We start from the raw sequence: 20,850 nt of genomic DNA on the forward strand, positions 1-20,850 counted from the left end.
AGGCTGGGGGTTCTACCCTCTTCCTGCTCTGGTACCCTGGTTTCCCTTCTATGGATCCACTGATTATGTCATTTCAGTATCAGGAGAAAATGAGTTCAATTTTCAGCAACTGTTCTTAATGTCATTTGTATTCCAGAACAGTTAGTTTTGCTAATTTGGCAGAATGTGGACAACGTTCAATAAAATTCAAAGATAAATATAAACACATGAACTTTGTGGTCTGGGTAAATGGCAATGAAGAACAGTCTTTTCTCAGAGTGCTCATTGAATAGAATCTTTTAGTTTTAACACTACGAATGTTAAAAACAATTCAACCAAATGACAGGATTTTGTTGGGTTTTACTATGGTAAAAGCTATTTTGTTTAAAAGATAATTAGGCTGGGGAACCATGGCTCTCACCTGTTTGGGCAGCCGAGGCAGGTGCATCACTTGAGTTAAGGAGTTTGAGACCAGCCTGGTCAACATGGTGAAACCCTGTCTTTACTAAAAATACAAAAATTAGCCAAGAGTGGTGGCAGGTGCCTGTAATCCCAGCTACTGGGGAGGCTGAGGCAGGAAAATTGTTTGAACTCAAGAGACTGAAGTTGCAGTGAGCCAAGATCATGCCAGTGCACTCCAGCCTGGGCAACAGAGTGAGGTTCTGTCTTAAAACAAAACAAAAGATAATTAAATATTAATATTTTGCCACATGGCATGCTGATGATTGGAGTTATGACTATTCAAGGTCTAGAGGATTGTAGTAGAAGATATTTACATACCATACTCCACAATTAAACCAAAGACTGTTTTCCAAGTTGTTTTTCCGTTCATGAAGGGAGATGTAAATTTCTTTCTTGGAGGGATGTATTTATGGTGGTGGAAGTAAAAGACATCCAAATGAGCAGTTTCCACATGATGATGATTATGATGAAGGAAGGAGAGAAAGAGGGAGAAAAAGGAGGAAGAGGAAAGTAGGAAGGAAAAGGAGGATGAGGAGGAAAAAGGACCATAAGAAAAAAAAAATTATGTTTTATCAAGATGATCAGTAATCATCTGACAATTGGCCCAATTCAGTTTTTTGTCAGCTGATAATCAACATGAACATATAGGATCCCAAGTACCTACAAAAACTCATATTCTGCAGTTACAAAGAACCTCACTTAAGATAATGATAGCTGTTAGGATGGAATACCAGAAAAGGATTTTTTGTTTTTTCATTTTTCTCTAACTTTCCTTATTTAAGTTCTATCAGAGTCTTGCAACGCAAACAGTATTATCCTCATTTTACAGATGAAGAAACTTGGCTCAGATGTCATTACAAAAGTAGAGGAGCAGGCATTCAAACTTCAGGTAGTCTGTCTCCATGGTTCTGAAGCCTTTATTATATGATGTGTTGTGGAGATTATGCAAGACACTGCACATGAATGCAGAATGCCTGGCACATAATAAGCACTCAAATGTGACTTTCTCTCTGTCCCTGGATCCCTTACTGGAGACTTACTTTCTATGTGCACTGTTGTGCACATAGAAAGAGTAACTACATTTTCTTTTCAATTTCAAGGAAAAGTGTCAGCATAAGCTTATTTGAACCTCATTAGGGATAACAAGTAGGATGGCTGTGAGGTCTGATAGTTTTGACATATATTTTGATAAATCACTATATTACCTAAAAGCAAAATAGTGATATGATTTCTTTATAGGAAGTGTTCCTTATTTCTCAGCTCACAAGCCTGCTATTCTTTTTAGTTTATAAAATGATAAGCACAAAATAAAACAGCTAGTATAAATTGATTTTTATAAGGGTCATATTCCTTCTAAATTTGAGTAAATATGGAATTTTAGTGAAGGAGTCCCAGATTTTAATTCTTTTCCTACCGCTTATTATATAACTTTGGCCAGTTATTTGACATTCTCCAACTTCAGTTTTTCATTTGTAAAATGCAGATACTTGCCTTGCAGATATGCTGTGAGAATTAAATGAGGTGAGGTATAAATTAAGTAATACATAGTAAGGACCCAAGAAAGTAAGCACTTCCTCCTGTCAGTGAGCTGAAATGACAAATGTTGGCTTAATCTCCTTTTTATGATTAAATAATACAATAAAATCATATAGGTAATATTAAAGTATAATTATGACAATTTCTTTTTAAGCATTTTTAATAAAGACCTACTAAATTGTACCTTCTCTAGAGATCTTTAGCATTTTTTGGCCCCCAGTATAAATGTATTAACATTAAATTGATCAAGTGATCATTAGAGAGGACGAGAATATTTATGTTCATTGATACGTACTCTGCTTGAACAAAACAAAGACCTTAGAAATTATGGTAGTCATTAGTGCCATTTGCCAAACACTCCCAATTCTCATTTCAGGGTTCATGCTGGAACTGCATTTCCTGGCTTAAGTGGGACTATATGACTAGTCCTGACTAAATACGTGTTGACCTGGTGCAGTGTCTCTTTCAGACTCTCTTCCCCTCCAGCTTGGCAACAAGGGGCACATAAAAAGGTGGCTGCATCAGACTGGGTCCCCCTGGCTGCTGACCTACAAGAGTAGTATAGCGAGAGGCTGTGGAATTGTAACAGCATCACTTAGCTTATTCCGAATGATCAGAGGTGGTTAATAAAACCCAAAAGAACTTCTAGAAGCAAATAGATATCGAAGGAAGTAGACTTTCTTCCTATAGAGTATGTAGATAAGAATCTTGATCAAACTTTTATTCAAAATAGATGGAACAAGATATGGGGCTCACTTCCAAATGTCTCTTTAGAGTTTTTGACCTTGACAGGACTTATATATAATAAGGATAAAATTCTGGTTAATAATATAAATTGTGATACATTCTTCAAATGAAAATGGAGATCAAAATTAGATTACAAGAAGATTAAAAGTAGGTGCATAAGTTGATATCTATTTCTCACCTAAAAGCTTTCTAGACACTCAGATAAGTGTTTTTTAAAAATATTTATTCATGTATTTTTTCCATATCATAAAATATATACTCTAAGTTTAATACTGCGTGATTTAGAGAAACCCAAATAACTTGGACTATTTCCTATAAAACAACAAAAAATAAAGCACAGTCTACATTATATAGTGAAATGGTAGCAAGAATGACAAACCTGAATTAGGGGTAAATATTCATTTTAATTTTTTTGGACAAATACTTTCAAATACAATTTTAAAAGATCAAATCAGCATTACAGATCCCAATTTAAATTCAACTTAACACAATAAAGCATTTGAGTAGTTTTATCTTAAAATTATATGACACACTTGTTATTAACATATAAGGCATCAAGTGCCCTAAGAGCTCATAACCTTAGTAATTGCCCTTGAAAATATCAAAAAGCACATAATCAAAGTCAAATTATTTTTGTTTGGTAAGAAAAGTAAAATTAAAAGCACGATGAGAACCACAAGGTACACACTGTAAATACACAATATGTAATAATTCATCTTTCTTTCTTACATGATATTTGTTTGGAGCCTGGCTAGGAAGCCTGAAGATGGCAGTGAAAAAATAGGGAGAGCTGTTCCTGAAACACAGGAGTGTTACCCAAACTTGAAACAAAGGAAGATACTCCCCATAGTCCCCTGAAATAAAATAACGATTCATGGTAAAAAAAATTTCCAAATATCTCACACTCTTATAAGTCTGAAATTGAGAAGTTAAAAATAAATCAATAAACATCTGTGGGAGGCTGAACAACCAAAACAGGTTTATAATAATTATGGCATCTCATTCTGAGGCTGATTCCAAATTCTTCATTCATGAGTTGTGAAAGACTTCTCTTCTTCTTAATGTCAACAGTAAGGCATGCCAAATTGCTATAATAAAATTATTCTAACGATAACTTTGGGTTTCAAAGCTGTATAACTATAAAATATAGTCCGAATGTACATAGACTTGGGTGCACATAAATCTGCACACAAACATAAACCATGAGTACACTCAAGTGTAAGCCACAGATTCTTGAAATCAGTTTCATGTGTTTAAAATAACATCTTGCTTTTTACAGTGTCAATGTGTCAATGCACTAGGCAGGCAAATTATTTCCCAAGACTTATAAAATTTGGGAGAAGATATTATAGAATATTATGAATCATAAAATGATATAGCTAAAAATCAGCAGAAAGACAATGATATGTTAATTCTCTTTCTTAAGTACTCTTTTTACACTAGGAAAAGCCGCCAGTGAGAGTTCATTATAATCTTCTCATCATAGTCAATTTTTATGTCCAATTCTGGGAAAGGTTAAACCCATTACAGAGAACAGTAAGTATTGATAGTATTACATCTTGCTGTAATAGGTGAACCATTGGCAAAGGTTGTGATCTTTTCTGTCAGACCACATATTTTTGATGGCATTAATTGCTGCAATGAAATCTGACCTTCAGGTTGAAAAACCTTCTCCTAAGAGATATACATATAGAACGTTTTTTTAAACTTTAGACAATTAATCCAAGTAAAGTTTTGCATACACCCACCATTGCACATGTGAAAGATGAAGACCAAAATCTTCACATGCTCCTGCCTAGAATTTTTGCTTGTCGGAAAGAGGTTAAAAAAAAGTAGAGCCATTGGGTCCAGGCTTTTAATTCTCAGTGTTTAACTAGCATGGTGCTCAGTCACTCATTTATCAGGATTAAGTCACCCCTTATTCTGGGGGACTGAGGTAAAGGCACACATAAGTTTGGTAGCACAGTCTCTTTTCAGAAGTTGTACCTTGAAGGGCATGTCCCAGCACTGGTCCAATTGGGTCCCTAAAACAAGTAAGTATGAGGGAGATGGACTCATATTTTAAGCAGACTGCAAAGCATTTGATATCAAGGCAAGTAACTTGATAGTACAGAATAAAGGGTTATAGCAGTCATGCGGGTAAAAGCAACCATGGCCTCCAAGAATTTCATGGTTCCAAGCAGTCTTGTCTTCCTCTAAACTATAAATCAACTATGCAGTGGGGAACATGAAGAAAAGCTGTTCTTTACATGAGGGTCCAGTACATCTTATTACGTGATCTGCTTTAAGAGCTCCCAATGGGTGGAAAGGACACACAGCACTGCAAAGAAAACTCTTTGCAAACTCTACCACTAACAGTTTAAGGTGCTCTAAAAAGAACTGGCTTATAAAGACATTAGGAGCCTTAAATCATCCATCAGCAGCATGTAGATCCCAGTAATAAAGGAGAAAGACAGGTTTCTTTCTGTAACTCACCCCATTGGTCCATACTGCTGAAAGATGAGCTGTCTTCTCATTGAGATTAGGAAGATGACTCTGAGTTTAGATTTCTAAAACCATGTAAATAAGCTAAAGACCTAGAACCACTGAAAAACGTTTTTCTTCCCTAGGTCTAGCAATAAAAACCTTTATAGGTAACAACCAGCACCATGTTGAAGAGACAGATGGAAGGTCATAAATCTCCATGAAGGATGCAAGACCAACACCATAGCTATTGTATGCCCAATGTCTGTAGAATGTATCCCCTGGTCTTGCCAAAGTACCTCTAGAGCCAAAAACACTCTTTGTCAAATTGGGAACAACAGGAAATAAAGCACATGGTTTTTCTTTGCCTGTGTTACCATCGTTTTAAATTCAAGTAATCTTCATATTGAATTCAGGCACTGCCAGGATGGATAAGGGCTACATAAACCAAATACCCAGTGAAAAGTCGATTAAGGTAAGTATCTGAATAATGTCACCACAGCCCAAAAGGAGTCATTCAGATGATTTTCTAAATCATGTAATGTGTAATGGTTTGCCCTCAGATAAGCAGAACCTTAAAAGAGATGTGCTCTGTATGTTCGCAGATTTAAATAATGTTGAAATATGCATTTACATACCACATTTCAATTTTAAATTTTAAAGAAAATTATAGAGTTCTGGGGAAAAGAAAGGAAATGTATTTTGACTTGTTAGGTCTTTTCCTTCCCCGTTGAATACATTTTTTTTTCCAAAATGGCATTTTTCAAAATGTTGCCTCTAAATCACATCTATATTATTTCGTAGTCCTGCAAGATTCATTAAATGCTTCCATATGAAAAGCTTTATCATCAAGTGAAAAGACTTCCTAACACTTGATTCCCAAACTCCTCTTCCTTCATAAACTGAAAACCGATTCCACATTAATTCAGTTTAGTTTGCCATTTGGCTAATTAATCCTGTTTCACCAATAAATAAAAACAAAACTCAGTTGATCTCATTTAGCGTCTACGAAAAAGCATTAGTTTTTTTCTTTAATGCCTTCTTTTTTTTTTAATGCCTTCTTTTTTTAACACACAGCTCAGACCTACTCACTCAGCAGATCGTTTCCTTCTTATCTCAACATCATCCAAAGTGGATCCTTAAGCAGGCTAGAGCTGGACTTAAAAACCTTCAGAATATAAAACTTATACCACTGGTAAGGCAGCCTCAACAAAAATCATGAAATGAGAGTCCCAGTAAAACAAAGTTTGTTGAAAAAGCACAAGGAAACAGCAATGGAAAGCAAAAATCATGTTTATGTCATCTCAATTCTTTCTTTTCAGTAATCAGTATTGCTCTATAACATAAGGCAATTAACTACATCTAGCTTCCTGATTCTCATATAATTTCTCATTTTTACCTAATAATTCTTTCATATACCCACCCTCTCTTTTTGCTATCTTCTGAGTCTCCCTTTTTGTATTTCACCTCAACCCTTAGTCATATGCAGCATACCGCGCTCATCAAATCAATCTCTGATACCCATGAGAGCTCATTCACATAAATATCCTGATGCACACATTTTGCCAAAGTCACCCATGTATTCCACAGTTGTCCACAACAACACAAACTTCAGACATTTGAAATAGCCTTTAAAAATCTACAAAGAAATCAGTTTCTTAATTCCTCATTCCTGCTGTCTCATACCAATTCCCAGCTCCTGTCCTCTTTAAGAATGACCCCCTGATCCTGTTAATGCAATCATGGACGTTACGACAACTCCTACAGCACAGGTTGCAAAAACCTCCAGGCAGAGTTGCAGGATGTAAGGTATTTCTGAGGCTGCATTTCCCATCCCTTTTCCGAATCGTCACCATAATGAGGTGGCATGTCACTGTGAACACCCAGTGCATGTCTTGCACAGTGAGCACCTTGCTCATCATGCTGCTCTTAGAGAAGAGTTTGTGCTTTATGAGGCAAGAGTTCACAGTTACTGAATGACACCTAGACCACTGTGAGTGGGAGGTGAGTTCTGACGATGACTACAGTCCCCATTAAATCAGTGTATTTAATCTTTCCTTTTTTTTTCTGTCTTGTTTTTTTTGGCTTTAGGCTTAAGGACTGCTGCTACCATGAGGAAAGTGCTTGTTGCTTAGCCTAGAGCAAGTGATACAGCCTGCTAGGCACAGTCCCCAAAAGTCTAGCTGCAATTCTATTGGTGGTTTTCCCCAAACAGCAATAACAAGATGTCACCTGGAAGCACACCAGAGCCAATCATGACTCAGGCCTGCCTAGATGTTTAGGTGTCTGGAAATATATTTAAAATGTTTCATGCCTTGCCTCTTTGGTGTGAGAACCAGCGGACTTCAAGAGCACAGATAGCCAGTATGATGGCAAAATCACAAAATATAAAATTTATATCAGTAACTAATTTGACTTCATTTTAAAAAAGAGCATGTGACCCTGGCTAATATCTGGCACTAACACTGTGGCTTAAATTCACATTGGTCTTACAATGATTTACATAATTTTCTTTTATTAGAAAGTTTATCCCAATTACTTAATTACCATTTTTGAATACAGGAATAATTTCAAACATAACATTTTTTACAATAAGAAAAGCCCAACATCCTCAAACTTCAAAATATTCAAACTAAAAATTTCATATTTTAGTTTTTAGCCAAATTACAAGAACGATAATTTAGCAAGAAAATGGATAAGCACCTTTGAGAATTAAACATAAGCCTTATTATTGATTAGTGCTTAGTTCTTTTTCACAAAATAGATTAGCAATTGATCCTACTGTGTGTAGGACCACCTAGTGTCCAAATAATAACATCACATATCTGTGTAAAAGAAATAATTTGTATACTGGGTCATTAGAAATATTTTTCTATCAAAGTAGAAGTTCTTGGCCATTACAGATTAATTAGCCTTTAGCGCTTCAGAAGGACAGGTGTGGCTGGTTGTGGTTTCTTATACATCTTACATGGCTTTTCTTCTAAATAGAAGACACATGGAGAACAAAAACACTCACTGGCTGTTGATTTGTGAAATAAACTTTTCTTGCCAGGCAAATAAATTGCACTGTGAATTTTTATAAATTAACTTCTTTTTTCATATTACAAAATGCCAAGGCAGACTCTCAAGATATTCACAACCAGAATTAACTCTGTACAGCGAGCGCATCTTCCTCTACCAAGGACAGTTCCAGAGTGTTTTCATTCGCGCTGGTTTTCATCCTGAAGTTGAAAGAACCATAGAGTTTTGCAGACTCTTTGGAAGAGGCAAATCTGTTTCGACGATAGAGCTCCCCCTTCCACATGGACATCATTAGCAAGCAGGACAGGACGACACCCCCCAGCGTGAGGAGGCAGAGCCCCGCAATCACACAGCGGTCCAGGTGAGCCCCCAGCCTCGCACTCTCCTTCTCCAGGCGCTCCATCTCCCGGGCTGCCACAGTGTTGGGGTCCACAGTCACTTCTCGTGGGACGATGTAAGAGATAATCACCAGCAGGATCCCGGTGACCAAGAACAAGATGGCGCTGATGAAACCATAGTCTATAGATTTCCCTGAAGACGTGGCTTCTGAACTTGCATCGTCGTCCTCTTCAGATATCAAAGATATGGCAGCCTCTTGGGACCACTCATTTGGATTTTCCCAGCCAAGCTCCCCAGGGTGATTATGCCCTTTTGCTGATGGCGAGCTCCGGTTCCGCTGCTCCAAGTTAATGTTTTTGTCCACACAGGTAAAAGAAGTTTCTAATTCCTGGCTGCAGCAGTTACAGACTTTCCGTTCCACTGTTATTTGGTTGTTCCCTGAGTGGAGAGGTCCTGGTGGAAAGGTGTCTGGCTGAAGCGTACTGTTTTGCAGAGAGGAGGAGGGGGATGCTGGAGAAGAACTAAGTTTAGACCCTTGCATCTCAGTTGCTCTTGGGGTGGATGCACACTGTCTCTGACAGCAGAGAGCAGCTCTCGTGGCTGCTGTATCTGCCTGGTCACCAGGCAGCCCTCTTGAACTCCAGTCCCTAGCATCCCAGAGGTCTGCCTGGTTGCTCTTCTTAGCAAGGTAGTGGAGCTCCATGAGAGCTAGTCAGACATCCCCCAGCAGCTTCCGGAAGGTCTGCCAATAGCAACAGAGTTAAATGAGAATCCAACAGAAGCTAAGGTTGTACTTCCAGGAGTGTTGCTCCTGGGGTCCCCATTTCCTTCACAGCTGCACCTGTTTAGCCCCTTTTCCACCTCAAACAGGCAAAAGAAGGGAGGGGATACCTAGTGGCAGGAAAGTGTAGAGAGGGCAAATGCTCTCACTTGTCATCGTGATTAACACTGAGAAACTTAGGTCAGGGTAGAAAGGCGCACGGAGGAAGTGGCAGTGTCTATTGAGAAATAATACTGCCATCACCAAGCCAAATTTATCCAAGGACTCACACATTCCTGCAAAAGGATCCCTCAAACGAGAAGGCAGGTTTCCTGTAAAAAGACAAATGAGAAAGGCAAGAGCCCTTTTGAGCAGAGTTGCCGATTTTCTGGACGACTTGGGGAAGTATAGACTTCTTAATTCAATTAGACTGTAAGTGTTTACATTCTCCCTAGTTCAGAACAGATTCTAATACAGATTAGCTTTAGAGCATCACCATGAGTGAACGACTATACCCCATTATCAGCTGGGCAGGAACTCAGCATTTTGATTCCATAGCTCTGAAGTAGATGAAAAAGGCCAGCTTAATCAGCCACCTCAGCTAACCTTATACCTCATACATCCAAAGACCCTTGTCACACAGCCCTGTATTTACAAGACCGTATGCTGCTTATTCACTGTGCTTCTACTCAGCCCAGTTCCCTCACTGCTCCATGGGGGAAGCATGTTCTGGACCCCAAAGCATATAGGCAACAGACCTTACTGCAATCTCTGCAAAATACAGTGGGCCAACCCACTCCTTCACACACACACACCTGCCTGCTCCAGTTGCAGGATCTGTTACTCCCGTTCCGTGGGTCTGTGTTCCTCCCTCTCTGCATGCTTTGCTACCACACATGCACAAGAAATTGACCATCGGAATAGTTTTACAAACCCAATTTAGAAGTGAACTGAAAATAAAAGACAAACTATAAACCCACAGAGTAAGAGTTCTGTGGAGGTAAATAGATGAGAAGCTATACGCAAGGTTACCTCTGGAATTTTATAAACATGTCACTCCTCACCCCCCACTGCATCAAGGGGCATTTCTGGGAGAGAACTTTGGTTTGAGCAGAAAACCATCTGCCTATCTTTCTCTGCCTCTGCCATGTTTCCAAGGAATAAAAATTCACCTTCCACTATCATTAAATATAGAGATTTTAACCAAAGGCTCCTTTTATTTTGCTTCCAAATCCAGGGTGATAATTGATTTAGTCAACGGTTTGAGGCTTCTTATGATTCAAAATCCACAGCTCCAAAGCTGGTAACAGAAGCACAGGCAAGGGTCACCTAAGGTCAACCTGGCAACTCAAAATATGGGAGAGGGAATCGACACGTTTTCTGCTACACACAAGAGTTTGTTTAAAACAAAACAAAACAGAAAACGTTTTTCTCCTGTTATCGGAGTTTCTCTACAGTGAAAACAGCAAAAAAAAAAAAAAAAAAAAAAAAAAAAACCGGGTCAAAGAATCACTACTAAACTAGAACAAACCCCCACTAAAGAATCCCTCAATGAATGAAGTGATGGTAACAGGCTTCATCAATTACCGAGAACCCTTCTTCCAGTTTTCTCAGGCATTAGGGGCTCTGATTAACCTTTGGTACAATTAACTCATCACACTAGACTACCTTGGATAAAATCAGCAGGGTTCTTTGAGACTTTCAATTTATAACAAAAGAGGAGAGAAATCCCCACTTAATTCCCTACAGCCGCCTCTACCTCTCTTTAGAGAAAAGCTACTCCCGCTTGTTCGCTTGTTCTACCGGAGGTATGTTAGCGCAGTCGATTTCCTTTGCAGCTCCCTAATCCGGGGCTTCCATTCTCAGTGGAGAATGGATAATCCCAGGAGACCAGCTAAAGACTCTTTTCTTCCGTCCTCTCCCTCTTTTTCCTCTGATCTGCTTAAAAGCCCAGTTAACGACATTGCACCTTAAAGCGAGGGGACATGCACTTTCCCTCGTCCATCTGTCATCAATTAAAAGCATTAATATTTGCTTTACACTGACACAGGCAAGGCTGGTCTCGGGTAGGCGACCTCTGGATGTGCTCTGCGCGAGCTGAGCCGAAAGACCGAGCCCCAAGCACCGCGCAGCGGTGCCCCCCGCAGGCGCCTAGGGATCCGTCGATCCATTTCTGGTGAACTCTGTGCCCATTGAGGGACTCGAGGTAGGGATGTGTCCGCCTAGTACCGGGAGACGAAGCAGACACCTTGGGCACGAAGCGGGGATATGCGCTCCAGCTCCGCTAGGCTACAGAGCTCTCACCCTCGCACTCAAAGCCTCCTCCCCATCCTACTCCCCGCCACTCACCTTCTGCTTCGGCCACCCGGTGCGGCTCCAGCACCGCACGCTCTCCCGGCACGGCTCCTGGAGAAAGTCCCCCAATCACCAGCCGCCGCACTTGTAGCCTCTGCACGCCCCTCCGCTCCGTGGGGTGGGCAGCGCCCGCCGCGGAGGGTGGGGGTGGGCCGGGGCGGGGCGCTCCCGGAGCATCCCGGGAGTTGTAGGCCAGGGGCGGTCCCTGCATCCCTCCTGTTTCTGTCTCCTCCCACGCCTTCTGGGTTTTACCTTCCTGCGGATGAGTTCCCGCCATACCCTCTTACTCCTCCCTAGCACTTAAGAAGACAGCACTGTTTTCTAAGCTCAGAGTGGAGTTCCCTAGCCTCAGGTGTGGCCACAAGACTGTGAAAAGGAAAGTATATTTGGCTCCAAATGTGCCAGATAATTTGCATATTTTGTCTTTTTAATAGTCAAAACAAATCTTCCAAGTAGATTTTATTAATCCTCATTTTACAGATGTGGAAACAGGCTCAGAAAGGGCAAGTGCCTCCTCCACAGTTACCAAGACCAACAGCAGCTTCTGAAATTGCATCCAGGAATCAGTTTGGAAAGTCAATGCATTTCTCACAAAATCAGAAGAAATGTGACCATTAAGGGTAAGAGATTGTCCCATGTACCAGCACATCCCCTGTACTTAGCACAGTGGTATTCATTGAATGTATGAATAATAATGACGCAAAATAACAGTTAACATAAATAGCGCTTATTATTGCCAGGCTCTCTTCTAAGCACTATAGATACATTGTCTCATTTAATGGTCACAATATACTGTTAAAGTACTATAAAAAAAAATCCTCATTTTAACAGAAGAGGAAATTGAGTTACAAAGAAGTAGAATAATTTGCCCAATGTCAAACAACTAATACTTAGCAGAGGTGGGGGGATGAACACCAACAGATTCTAAGCATTATACTATATGGAATGAATGGAAGAAAGACCAGAAGGCCAGAATACAAGGTGTCAGGAATAAAGGAAATCTGAAGGTTGAATCTCCTAAATTGTGACTCTTAGGCTAGGACAAAGTAACTGTGTCACCAGCCTCTTTCAGCCAGAGTGGACTGCAACAGCCAACAGCCACTGAAAGCCCAGGGTATGTGTAGCTTGTAGATAATCTCCAGTTTTCCAGCATCCTGTTGGGACAATTCTAGGGGAACAAAAAAGGATTATAGTATGGATGGGCCGGGCACGATGGCTCACGCCTGTAATGCCAGCACTTTGGGAGGCCAAGGCGGGCAGATCACAAGGTCAGGAAATCGAGACCATCCTGGCCAACATGGTGAAACACAGTCTCTACTAAAATGCAAAAAATTAGCCGTGCCTGTAGTCCCAGCTACTTGGGAGGCTGAGGCAGGGAATCACTTGAAGTCGGAGGCGGAGGTTGCAGTGAGAGGAGATCAAGCCACTGCACTCCAGCCTGGAAACACCACATGTTCTCACTCATAGGTGGGAACTGAACAATGAGATCACTTGGACTCGGGAAGGGGAACATCACACACCGGGGCCTATCACGGGGAGGGGGGAGGGGGGAGGGGTTGCATTGGGAGTTATACCTGATGTAAATGACGAGTTGATGGGTGCAGCACACCAACATGGCACAAGTATACATATGTAACAAACCTGCACGTTATGCACATGTACCCTAGAACTTGAAGTATAATAAAAAATAAAAATAAAAAAATTAAAAAAAAGAAAGAAGGGATTATAGTATGTACATTTTGCTTGTAGCTCACATACTGTGGTTGCTTGCTTTCAAAAGAGATATCGATCTCCTTTAATGACAATTATGTTAGTATTTCTTTACACTGAATAGAATCTATAGTCACACGATTACAGGAGTTCACAATCCTGCCTCTTTAAAATTCTTTTCCCCCCATATGATTATGTTTATAGCCAGTGAGGCCCATTTGTTGATAAACATGATGGATATATTATGACTTCTCCTTTGCTTACTACACAGTTCTCCAGCATGAATATCCTTCCTCCACTGCCCTATTCCATCCACACTTCAAGGACTAGTTTATCAAGCCAAATCTACAGGGATGCAGTTCTTAGTACTACGTATGCAAAAAGAAATAAAGAGAGAAACTTAGAAGGAATTTGAATTTATGTTGACGAGGAAAAGCTGAAGGAACTTAGGCTATTAGCCATAGAAGAATACTGAGAGGAAACAATAAACTAGCTTTAAATATTGTAAAGTTTCTAAAAATAGAAGAATTCTATAGCATATTTAAAAGGGTAAAAGCAGAACAAATAACAATAATACTATTTTTTTAGTGCTACTATGTTATCATCTTTAATTTTTACACCAACTTCACAAAAGGCAGTATTATTGCACCCGTTTTGCAATGTAGAAATTGAGGCTTGAAAAGATGTAGTTTCTTTCCCAAGGCCTGAAAACTAATATCTGGAAGAGCCAGATTCTAACTTGGGTCTGTGTGATTCCAGAGACTTGATCTCTTTGCTAACACATTATACTGAGCAATGCTTCACAATCTTTTTTACAGCAAAGTACACATAAGAGGTGATACTATTTATGGCAACATAATCAACACAGGAGGTTCCTCATGCCCATAGTTCTGGGGCTGTGGGTACTTCAGTCTCTGCAGGACAGCTTGGAGAGCTAAGGAAATAAGTAAATCAGCACACCTGTGACACACTGGCGTGCTGGAGGATGCCAAAGCACCGATCTGAGAAGCTCTGGATAGCACAATTAAATTTAAGAAGGAGGCTGATTTGAGGCTTAGTATAAGGAAGGAGATTATTTCTAAAACTTTTAAATTGATGTCTCATGAAGGCAAATTCTCTGTTACTGGTGAGGATAAATTTAAAAAAAAAAAAAAGGAGAGCCATTTTTTAGTGATTTCATAGAAGGGATTCATCTAGTTGGATTAGAGGACCTCTGTGGTTCCCATGCTGAACTGATTTTAAGTTACATTTTTTTCGTGAAGCCTTTTTCTTCCAAGGATTACACCTCCTATGAACTTTGCTGGGACTTGTCAGTACTGATGTGTTTGATATTTATCATCCACTGCTTTACGACATTTGTTGAATGGCTAGGTAGCCACTGCATGTGGTTTAACTTCTCGCTTAGGTGCCTAAATCTCTAAGGTAATCAATCATAAACTCCTTAAGGTCAGCATCTACATGCTGAACACCTTACCTCCTGCAGAAAGTGCAGTATTTCTGTTTAGAGGGAAGATGACAAGACTGAACTGAAGACTCAAGATGATTGCCTATGATAATACTTGACTATGTACATGTTCTTGAGCATTAAAAATATATCAATTCCATACCAACACTATAAGTCTATGTCTAAAAGTTTCCTGAAAATTGACCCAAGAAGCTTTTTCAAAAGCCTTTCTTGTTCAACATCCTCAACTTATTGTTACCCTTCTAATTGGCTTTCCAGTAGCATAATACGCTTTTTTTTTATGCTGTCATTTTAGATTTAGAAGAGTATTTCATGTATGTTTTATACTGATTTCTATGTGATCTCTCCAGATAAAATTTAAGCTCCTTGAGAACCAACATATTCTTTCTATTACTTTGAAGCTATATGTGAGCATGAAATAGTGCAATACATAGGAAACAGTAGCTCCTCAATATATGCTGATAAAACAATTCACAGTTGTAAAATGTTATTTAGAAACCTGCATAATGATTTTGGTCTTATACTAATTTTAATGTCTCACATTTTCCTGTTTACTTATACTCCGTTTCATGTGGGAGGAACAATCATTATTATACTAAGTTAACCAGCTGAAAAATAAGAAAAATTCTGAGAAGTAAATTTATCATGTAAATCAAGGGTAGTACTGGGACTTTTAACAACCAGCCTCTTATAATAATTACTGAGGATGCTTTCCAGTTTCTTTTTCTTCAATAATAATAAGAAGGACTGATTAGTAAACTTAGAATTATTATCATGAGGGGCTTGGTCTAGAGAGGTAAGAAATACATTTTTGGAATAGCCTGGAGGGAGGATCAGTCATTGAATAGGAATAGCATGAGGAATATGGCCCTATACCCCATACTGGTGCTAAGAATGAACGTGACCATAATTTAGAGAATGAAGATCTTGTTAATGAACAAGATTCTAGGAACAAAAAAAAAATAGTACTAAATTTGAAAGGTTTCCATTTAATAAGAATGCTTACAGTGGTCAAGCAGGCATGTTACCTAAATAAAGTGACTGAATACAGACAATAGGGATAGGGGAAGATTACCCAAGTTAAGAGCAAGTGCCTTTCCCAAAAGGGGCAGTATCCCCTAACTGTTCTACCTGAGTTTTGTCTTAAGTGAATTTAGACATTAATGAAAGTCAGATATCACAATTTTTTATTCAAAATCCAATATATTTTAAACCCTTAATGGGTCAGAGAAAAAAAATTTATTGGCAACATTTGTTTCCAGTAGTAACAGACTAGGTAATTTAGACCTACCCACTGCTGAGGATAAGTAGAAAATCTTAACAAAATATATAAAAGTCACTTGACTGAAGACATAAAAAGTTAACAAGATAGAGAAAAATTACTGGATTAAGATGCAGAGAAGGAGAAAATCTCAGAAAGACAAGTCAGGATCTTGGAACTTCTTTTTAGTTGGGGATGTTACATGATCCAGAGAGGACAGTTTAGCACAAAAGGCTAAGAAGAGTGGGGATTAGGGTTTTGAACTCACCAAGGGAAGAGGCCATAGTGAATCTGCTCCATTCCCTGAACGTTGGGTTGGAATCCTGAAAGGTTGCATCTCAGCAGTGTGTTATATAGGCCCTCACAGGGCATGCATCTCAGTTTGTGAATATCTCAATTTCTAATATTTAACCAAGGTGACTTCAGAGTGCTAAGATACCAGGTACCTGGCTAAAGAAAGTAGACTCAGTCTCTGAAAAAATACAGCATCATCTCAAACCAATTTTACCAACAATTTTGCAAATACACTGATACAATAAAAAATAACCATGAAAAAAAGCCAATCTATAATTGTCACCTATTGTATGATTCCCTGTAAATATAACATTTTCAAAATGCCAAAATTATAGAGATGGAGAGCAGATTAGTGGTTGTCAGGGGTTAGAGATGGTGGGAGGTGAGAGGGTGGGTGTGGCTATAAAGGGATACCATGAGGAAGCTTTTTGCGATGATGGAAAAGTTCTGTATCTTGAATAAAAAATGTACAAGGGGTATCCAGAAGGCCAATATGTATATAGAAAGAGACACAGAATAATCAGTCATAAGAAAAATGTAATTTAAAACCACAGTGAAATAGCACATCACGCGCACTAGAATGGATGAAGTGGCAAAATAACTGGCAATACCAGGTTTTGGTAAGGCATAGAGTTACTAGAACCTTATATACTGGTGGTAGGAATGTAAATTGGTATAACCACTTTGGAACATTTTTGCATTATCCACAAAAGTTAACTATGATGCAATAATTCTACTTCTAGATGCACACTCAACAGAAATGGTCACACCTGGGCACCAAGACGTGCAAGAAAATGTCCACCAACAACAGGATAGAGAAATAAATTGTAGAATATTTATACATAGGAGTAATATGTAGTGAAGGAGCTACAGTTACATGCAACAAAATGGATGGATCTCACAAATGAAGGGTATAGATGAAATATTTTTGTGTTTATGGAGCCTTCTGAGCAAATTTGGCTGAAACTTGGGATCCTGAAACCTAGGCTAAGAGCAAGCATTGAAAGTTAGTTAACATCCACAAAATTAATGAGGGAACTGGAAAGAGATTTGTCTAACTCTAGAGGTAGACATTAAATGGGGAATGAGGCCCAGGATCTTAGAGACATTTCTAGGTCAAAAAAAACTGGAGACACTTGGGTGCATTCGGCTTTGAAGAAATGTATTTATATTTGAAACATTTAGAGAATCCAAAATTATTGCTTCCAAGGAACAAAGATTTTTTTTCTTTTGGGGACAGGGTGAAAAGATAGTTTTCTCTTGCTTCTATATATAAACAGACTAAATTATTTTTTCTCTTGTTTCTCATCTGTGATACAAACTTAAAAGTTTGTATACCTAAGACATCTGATCTGGCTTTCATTGTGTTGTACCAAGTGTAAGAATTGGGATCCAGAGGACCGCGTAGTCATTATTTGCTTTTAAGTAAATCATCTGTTTCTTATCCAACACCATGTGTACATTCAAGATAAAATTAATAAATATGAATATTAAAAACACACAATAAAGCTGAAGAAAAGAAGCTAGCTACTAAAAAATACACAATGTGCAATTATATTGCATAATTTCATTGATATTTAGTTAGTTAAGAGGCAAACTATACCAAAGTATTTGGAGATGTTAGTGAAACAATAAAGAAAAGCAAGAATGCAGTTACCATAAATGTCAAGAGGTAGGTTGCCTTTGTAAGAGAAGAAAAGAGTAGTGATTCTGAGAAGACTAAGGGGAGGCTTCTGAGACACTGGCACTGTTCTATTTCTTGACCTGGATGTGTTTACAAGGGTGTTCTTTTTGAGTTAAATTACCGCAGGTGACCCTCTTTATTTCATGTACTTTTCTATATGCAGTTATTAATGATAAAAAGCTGTTGGATTGGATCCAACTGTTGGAGTGGATTCAGGTTCCAAACACCTGATTTGCAATCTCTGCATTAAAGGTTTATATCAAAATCTAAGGGTTCTGTTTTACCTTAAGAAGAACCTGAAGATAGTTTTCTCTGGCTTACCTTCACCTGGCATCTTGCTATGCATGGCAGGGTGGGGAGTGTTCAAAGGTATGCTATTCAGATTCTCCCAAAACACTTACAACATTAGGATTTAAAGTAATCTGAGCACTGATATCTCAAAATTAAAAATATGGAAATATTTCATGTCTAATATTTTGTATATAAACTTTATGACACCTTTAGAAAGCACAATATGGGGAGGATATTGGATATTGGTGGAAGGATTTAGGTCTGCTGATTGCATAAAGACCCTGTTGTCTTTAGGCCACAGATTTCCTTTATAATTAAACTTACTAGAAACAAGACTGCATTCACTGACCCTAATCTTGTACCTTCATTTTCTTTTTAATCTACTGTTGCTGTTAGGGTCCATGTTAATTTAATTAAGTAAAAAACACAAGTTGACAGCTATGGGTTGAATCTGATCTAAATACATGGTTTTATTGGTGCATTGAGTTGTCACAATTTATTTAGGTATTTATCAAATTTGGAAATTTGGAAGATTTGAGAAACCTATTTGGATTTCTGGTTTCTCTTGAATTATATGAAAAATTCTGAAACAGTGGACCTCACTTTTGTATGTTAACAATTAACTAGAGCTTAGTAGGTTTTGCACTCTGTAGATGGGACATAAAGTATCCAGATTTTCATAGTTCTCACCATTAACTTATATCTGGCTCAGTTCTCCTACTACTTAGCTTTTGTAGATATGTGGGTTTGCTACCAGTGCCTTAACAGTAAGTCTCCAGAGTGAGGTATCTCACATGAGGCAAAATCAATAACAGCCTTCTGTGCACTCTTCTGCTATCTCCTTTCCCAACTCTTGGCCAATGCTTTTCTTCCACATTCACTCTTGATTGGTGTGTTTTTTATTATATTTAGCCCTTTTTGGCTCAGCATTTTTGATATCTGCTGTATATTTCCTGAGTACCCTTCCATTTGCTCATCTAAATGACTGCTTGCTGCTCACCTCTTGACATGACCTTTTAGGGAACAGAACCATTCCTGATACTACTCTACCATGATCTCAAGAAACGTTTCAATGTCTTCAACTCTTTCCCTGTCTTTTTATTACATCCATTTCTAGAGACAAAACCCAGTTTATGAGATCATCACTGCACTGAATGCCTGTGTTAAGGTCATTAATGACTGTAAGTAATTCAGCCATTCACTCAATAGCCATTAATTGTCAACAAGTTCTATGCAGGGTGCTGGAGGTACAACAGCAAACTGAATGGATATATCCTAACTTTCAGGGAGCTTACAGTCTGGCGAGGAACATGCCAGTTTAACAGGTAAGTATAACACCATTTCATAAGTGTTGTGACAAGGGAAATAGATAATACAATGGGAACCTACAGGAAGAGAACCAAATTCAAAATTGGAAGGGTCAAAGTAGGCTCCTACATGATGTAATATCCAAGTGATATAAATATAGAAAGAAACTGGCCATTAGAAGAATAAGGTAGGATGAAGATGAACTTCTGACAATTCAGAAGTGAATTATTGGAACTGAAAAATATTTAGTGTGTCTTCAGTATGAAGTGTGAGGGGAGGGATGTCAAATAATGATAGTAGAAATGTTAGTAGAGGACAGATCATCTTTGGTCTTTTAAGTAAGGATAAGGTGTGTGGACTTAATTCTGAAAATGGTAAAGTGCTAAGGATGGTTTTTAAGCAAGAGAATAATATATTAAAATTTTGGAAAGATCCTTCTGGGGAATAGATTGAAGATGAGCTTGTCAAGTGTTATCAAATAGCTAATAATAATCATCCAAGCAAGAGGCAATATCAGTGAGATTTAAATGTAAAGACACAGGTAAGTTATAAGGAAAAGATATATCCTGCAAACATTAATCAGAAGGAAGCTGAAATGGTTATATTAACGCGAGCTTCAGGACAAAGAATATTACCAGGAATAGAATGAAACAATAAGTATAAAAGAGTCAGCATATCATATCAAGAAGACACAACAATCTGAACTATGAATGTACTCCTTGAATCTCTGTTCGACCATCTTTCCAGGTCTGGTCAATGCAATATGTGTGGAAATAATGTGCATTAACTTCCAGGCTGAAGTAGTTATGCATCTGATATTTCTGCCCTTGTATTTTTCATACCGTCTTCTATCTCTATATGATGCTAAAATGACCTTGAAGCCACAATATGGAAGTAGCCAGAGTCACCGAATCACAATATAGAGGAGAACCACCACATCCATATAAAAGATAGATGTGAGCATCAAACCAACTTCTTTTGTGGCAGTGAGGTTTTGGGCTTACTTGGTATAAGGGCCTTTTCTCCTTAATTGCAGCTGGTCAAAAAGGAGCTCAGAAAGTGGAAATGAGCGATCCATTCATCTACCTGTATAGATAGTGGTTTAGGCAATTACTGTATTTTGTTTTCTTTAATATTAAAAGGGATAAATATTTTAGTTTAGATTTTCCATGTAA

The 20,850-nt window shown here is 38.5% G+C and overlaps 1 protein-coding gene across 1 annotated transcript; it reads right to left on the minus strand.

Moving 5' to 3' along the window:
* Positions 1-3,108: 3,108 nt before the first annotated feature.
* On the minus strand, positions 3,109-11,775 carry TMEM74 (transmembrane protein 74). Its single transcript, XM_008001356.3, has 2 exons — positions 11,657-11,775; positions 3,109-9,289 (listed from the first exon to the last, which is right to left on the minus strand). The coding sequence occupies exon 2, from the start codon at positions 9,248-9,250 to the stop codon at positions 8,333-8,335; it is 918 nt and encodes a 305-aa protein (XP_007999547.2). The 5' UTR covers positions 9,251-9,289; positions 11,657-11,775; the 3' UTR covers positions 3,109-8,332.
* Between the last annotated feature and the right edge of the window lie 9,075 nt (positions 11,776-20,850).

The sequence above is a fragment of the Chlorocebus sabaeus genome, chromosome 8 (genome assembly GCF_047675955.1).
Source record: "Chlorocebus sabaeus isolate Y175 chromosome 8, mChlSab1.0.hap1, whole genome shotgun sequence".
Classification (NCBI taxonomy): domain Eukaryota; kingdom Metazoa; phylum Chordata; class Mammalia; order Primates; family Cercopithecidae; genus Chlorocebus; species Chlorocebus sabaeus.

Coding starts and splice junctions, on each gene's coding strand:
- TMEM74 (XM_008001356.3), bottom strand. CDS start 9,250: ATGGAGCTCCACTACCTTGCTAAGAAGAGCAACCAGGCAGACCTCTGG.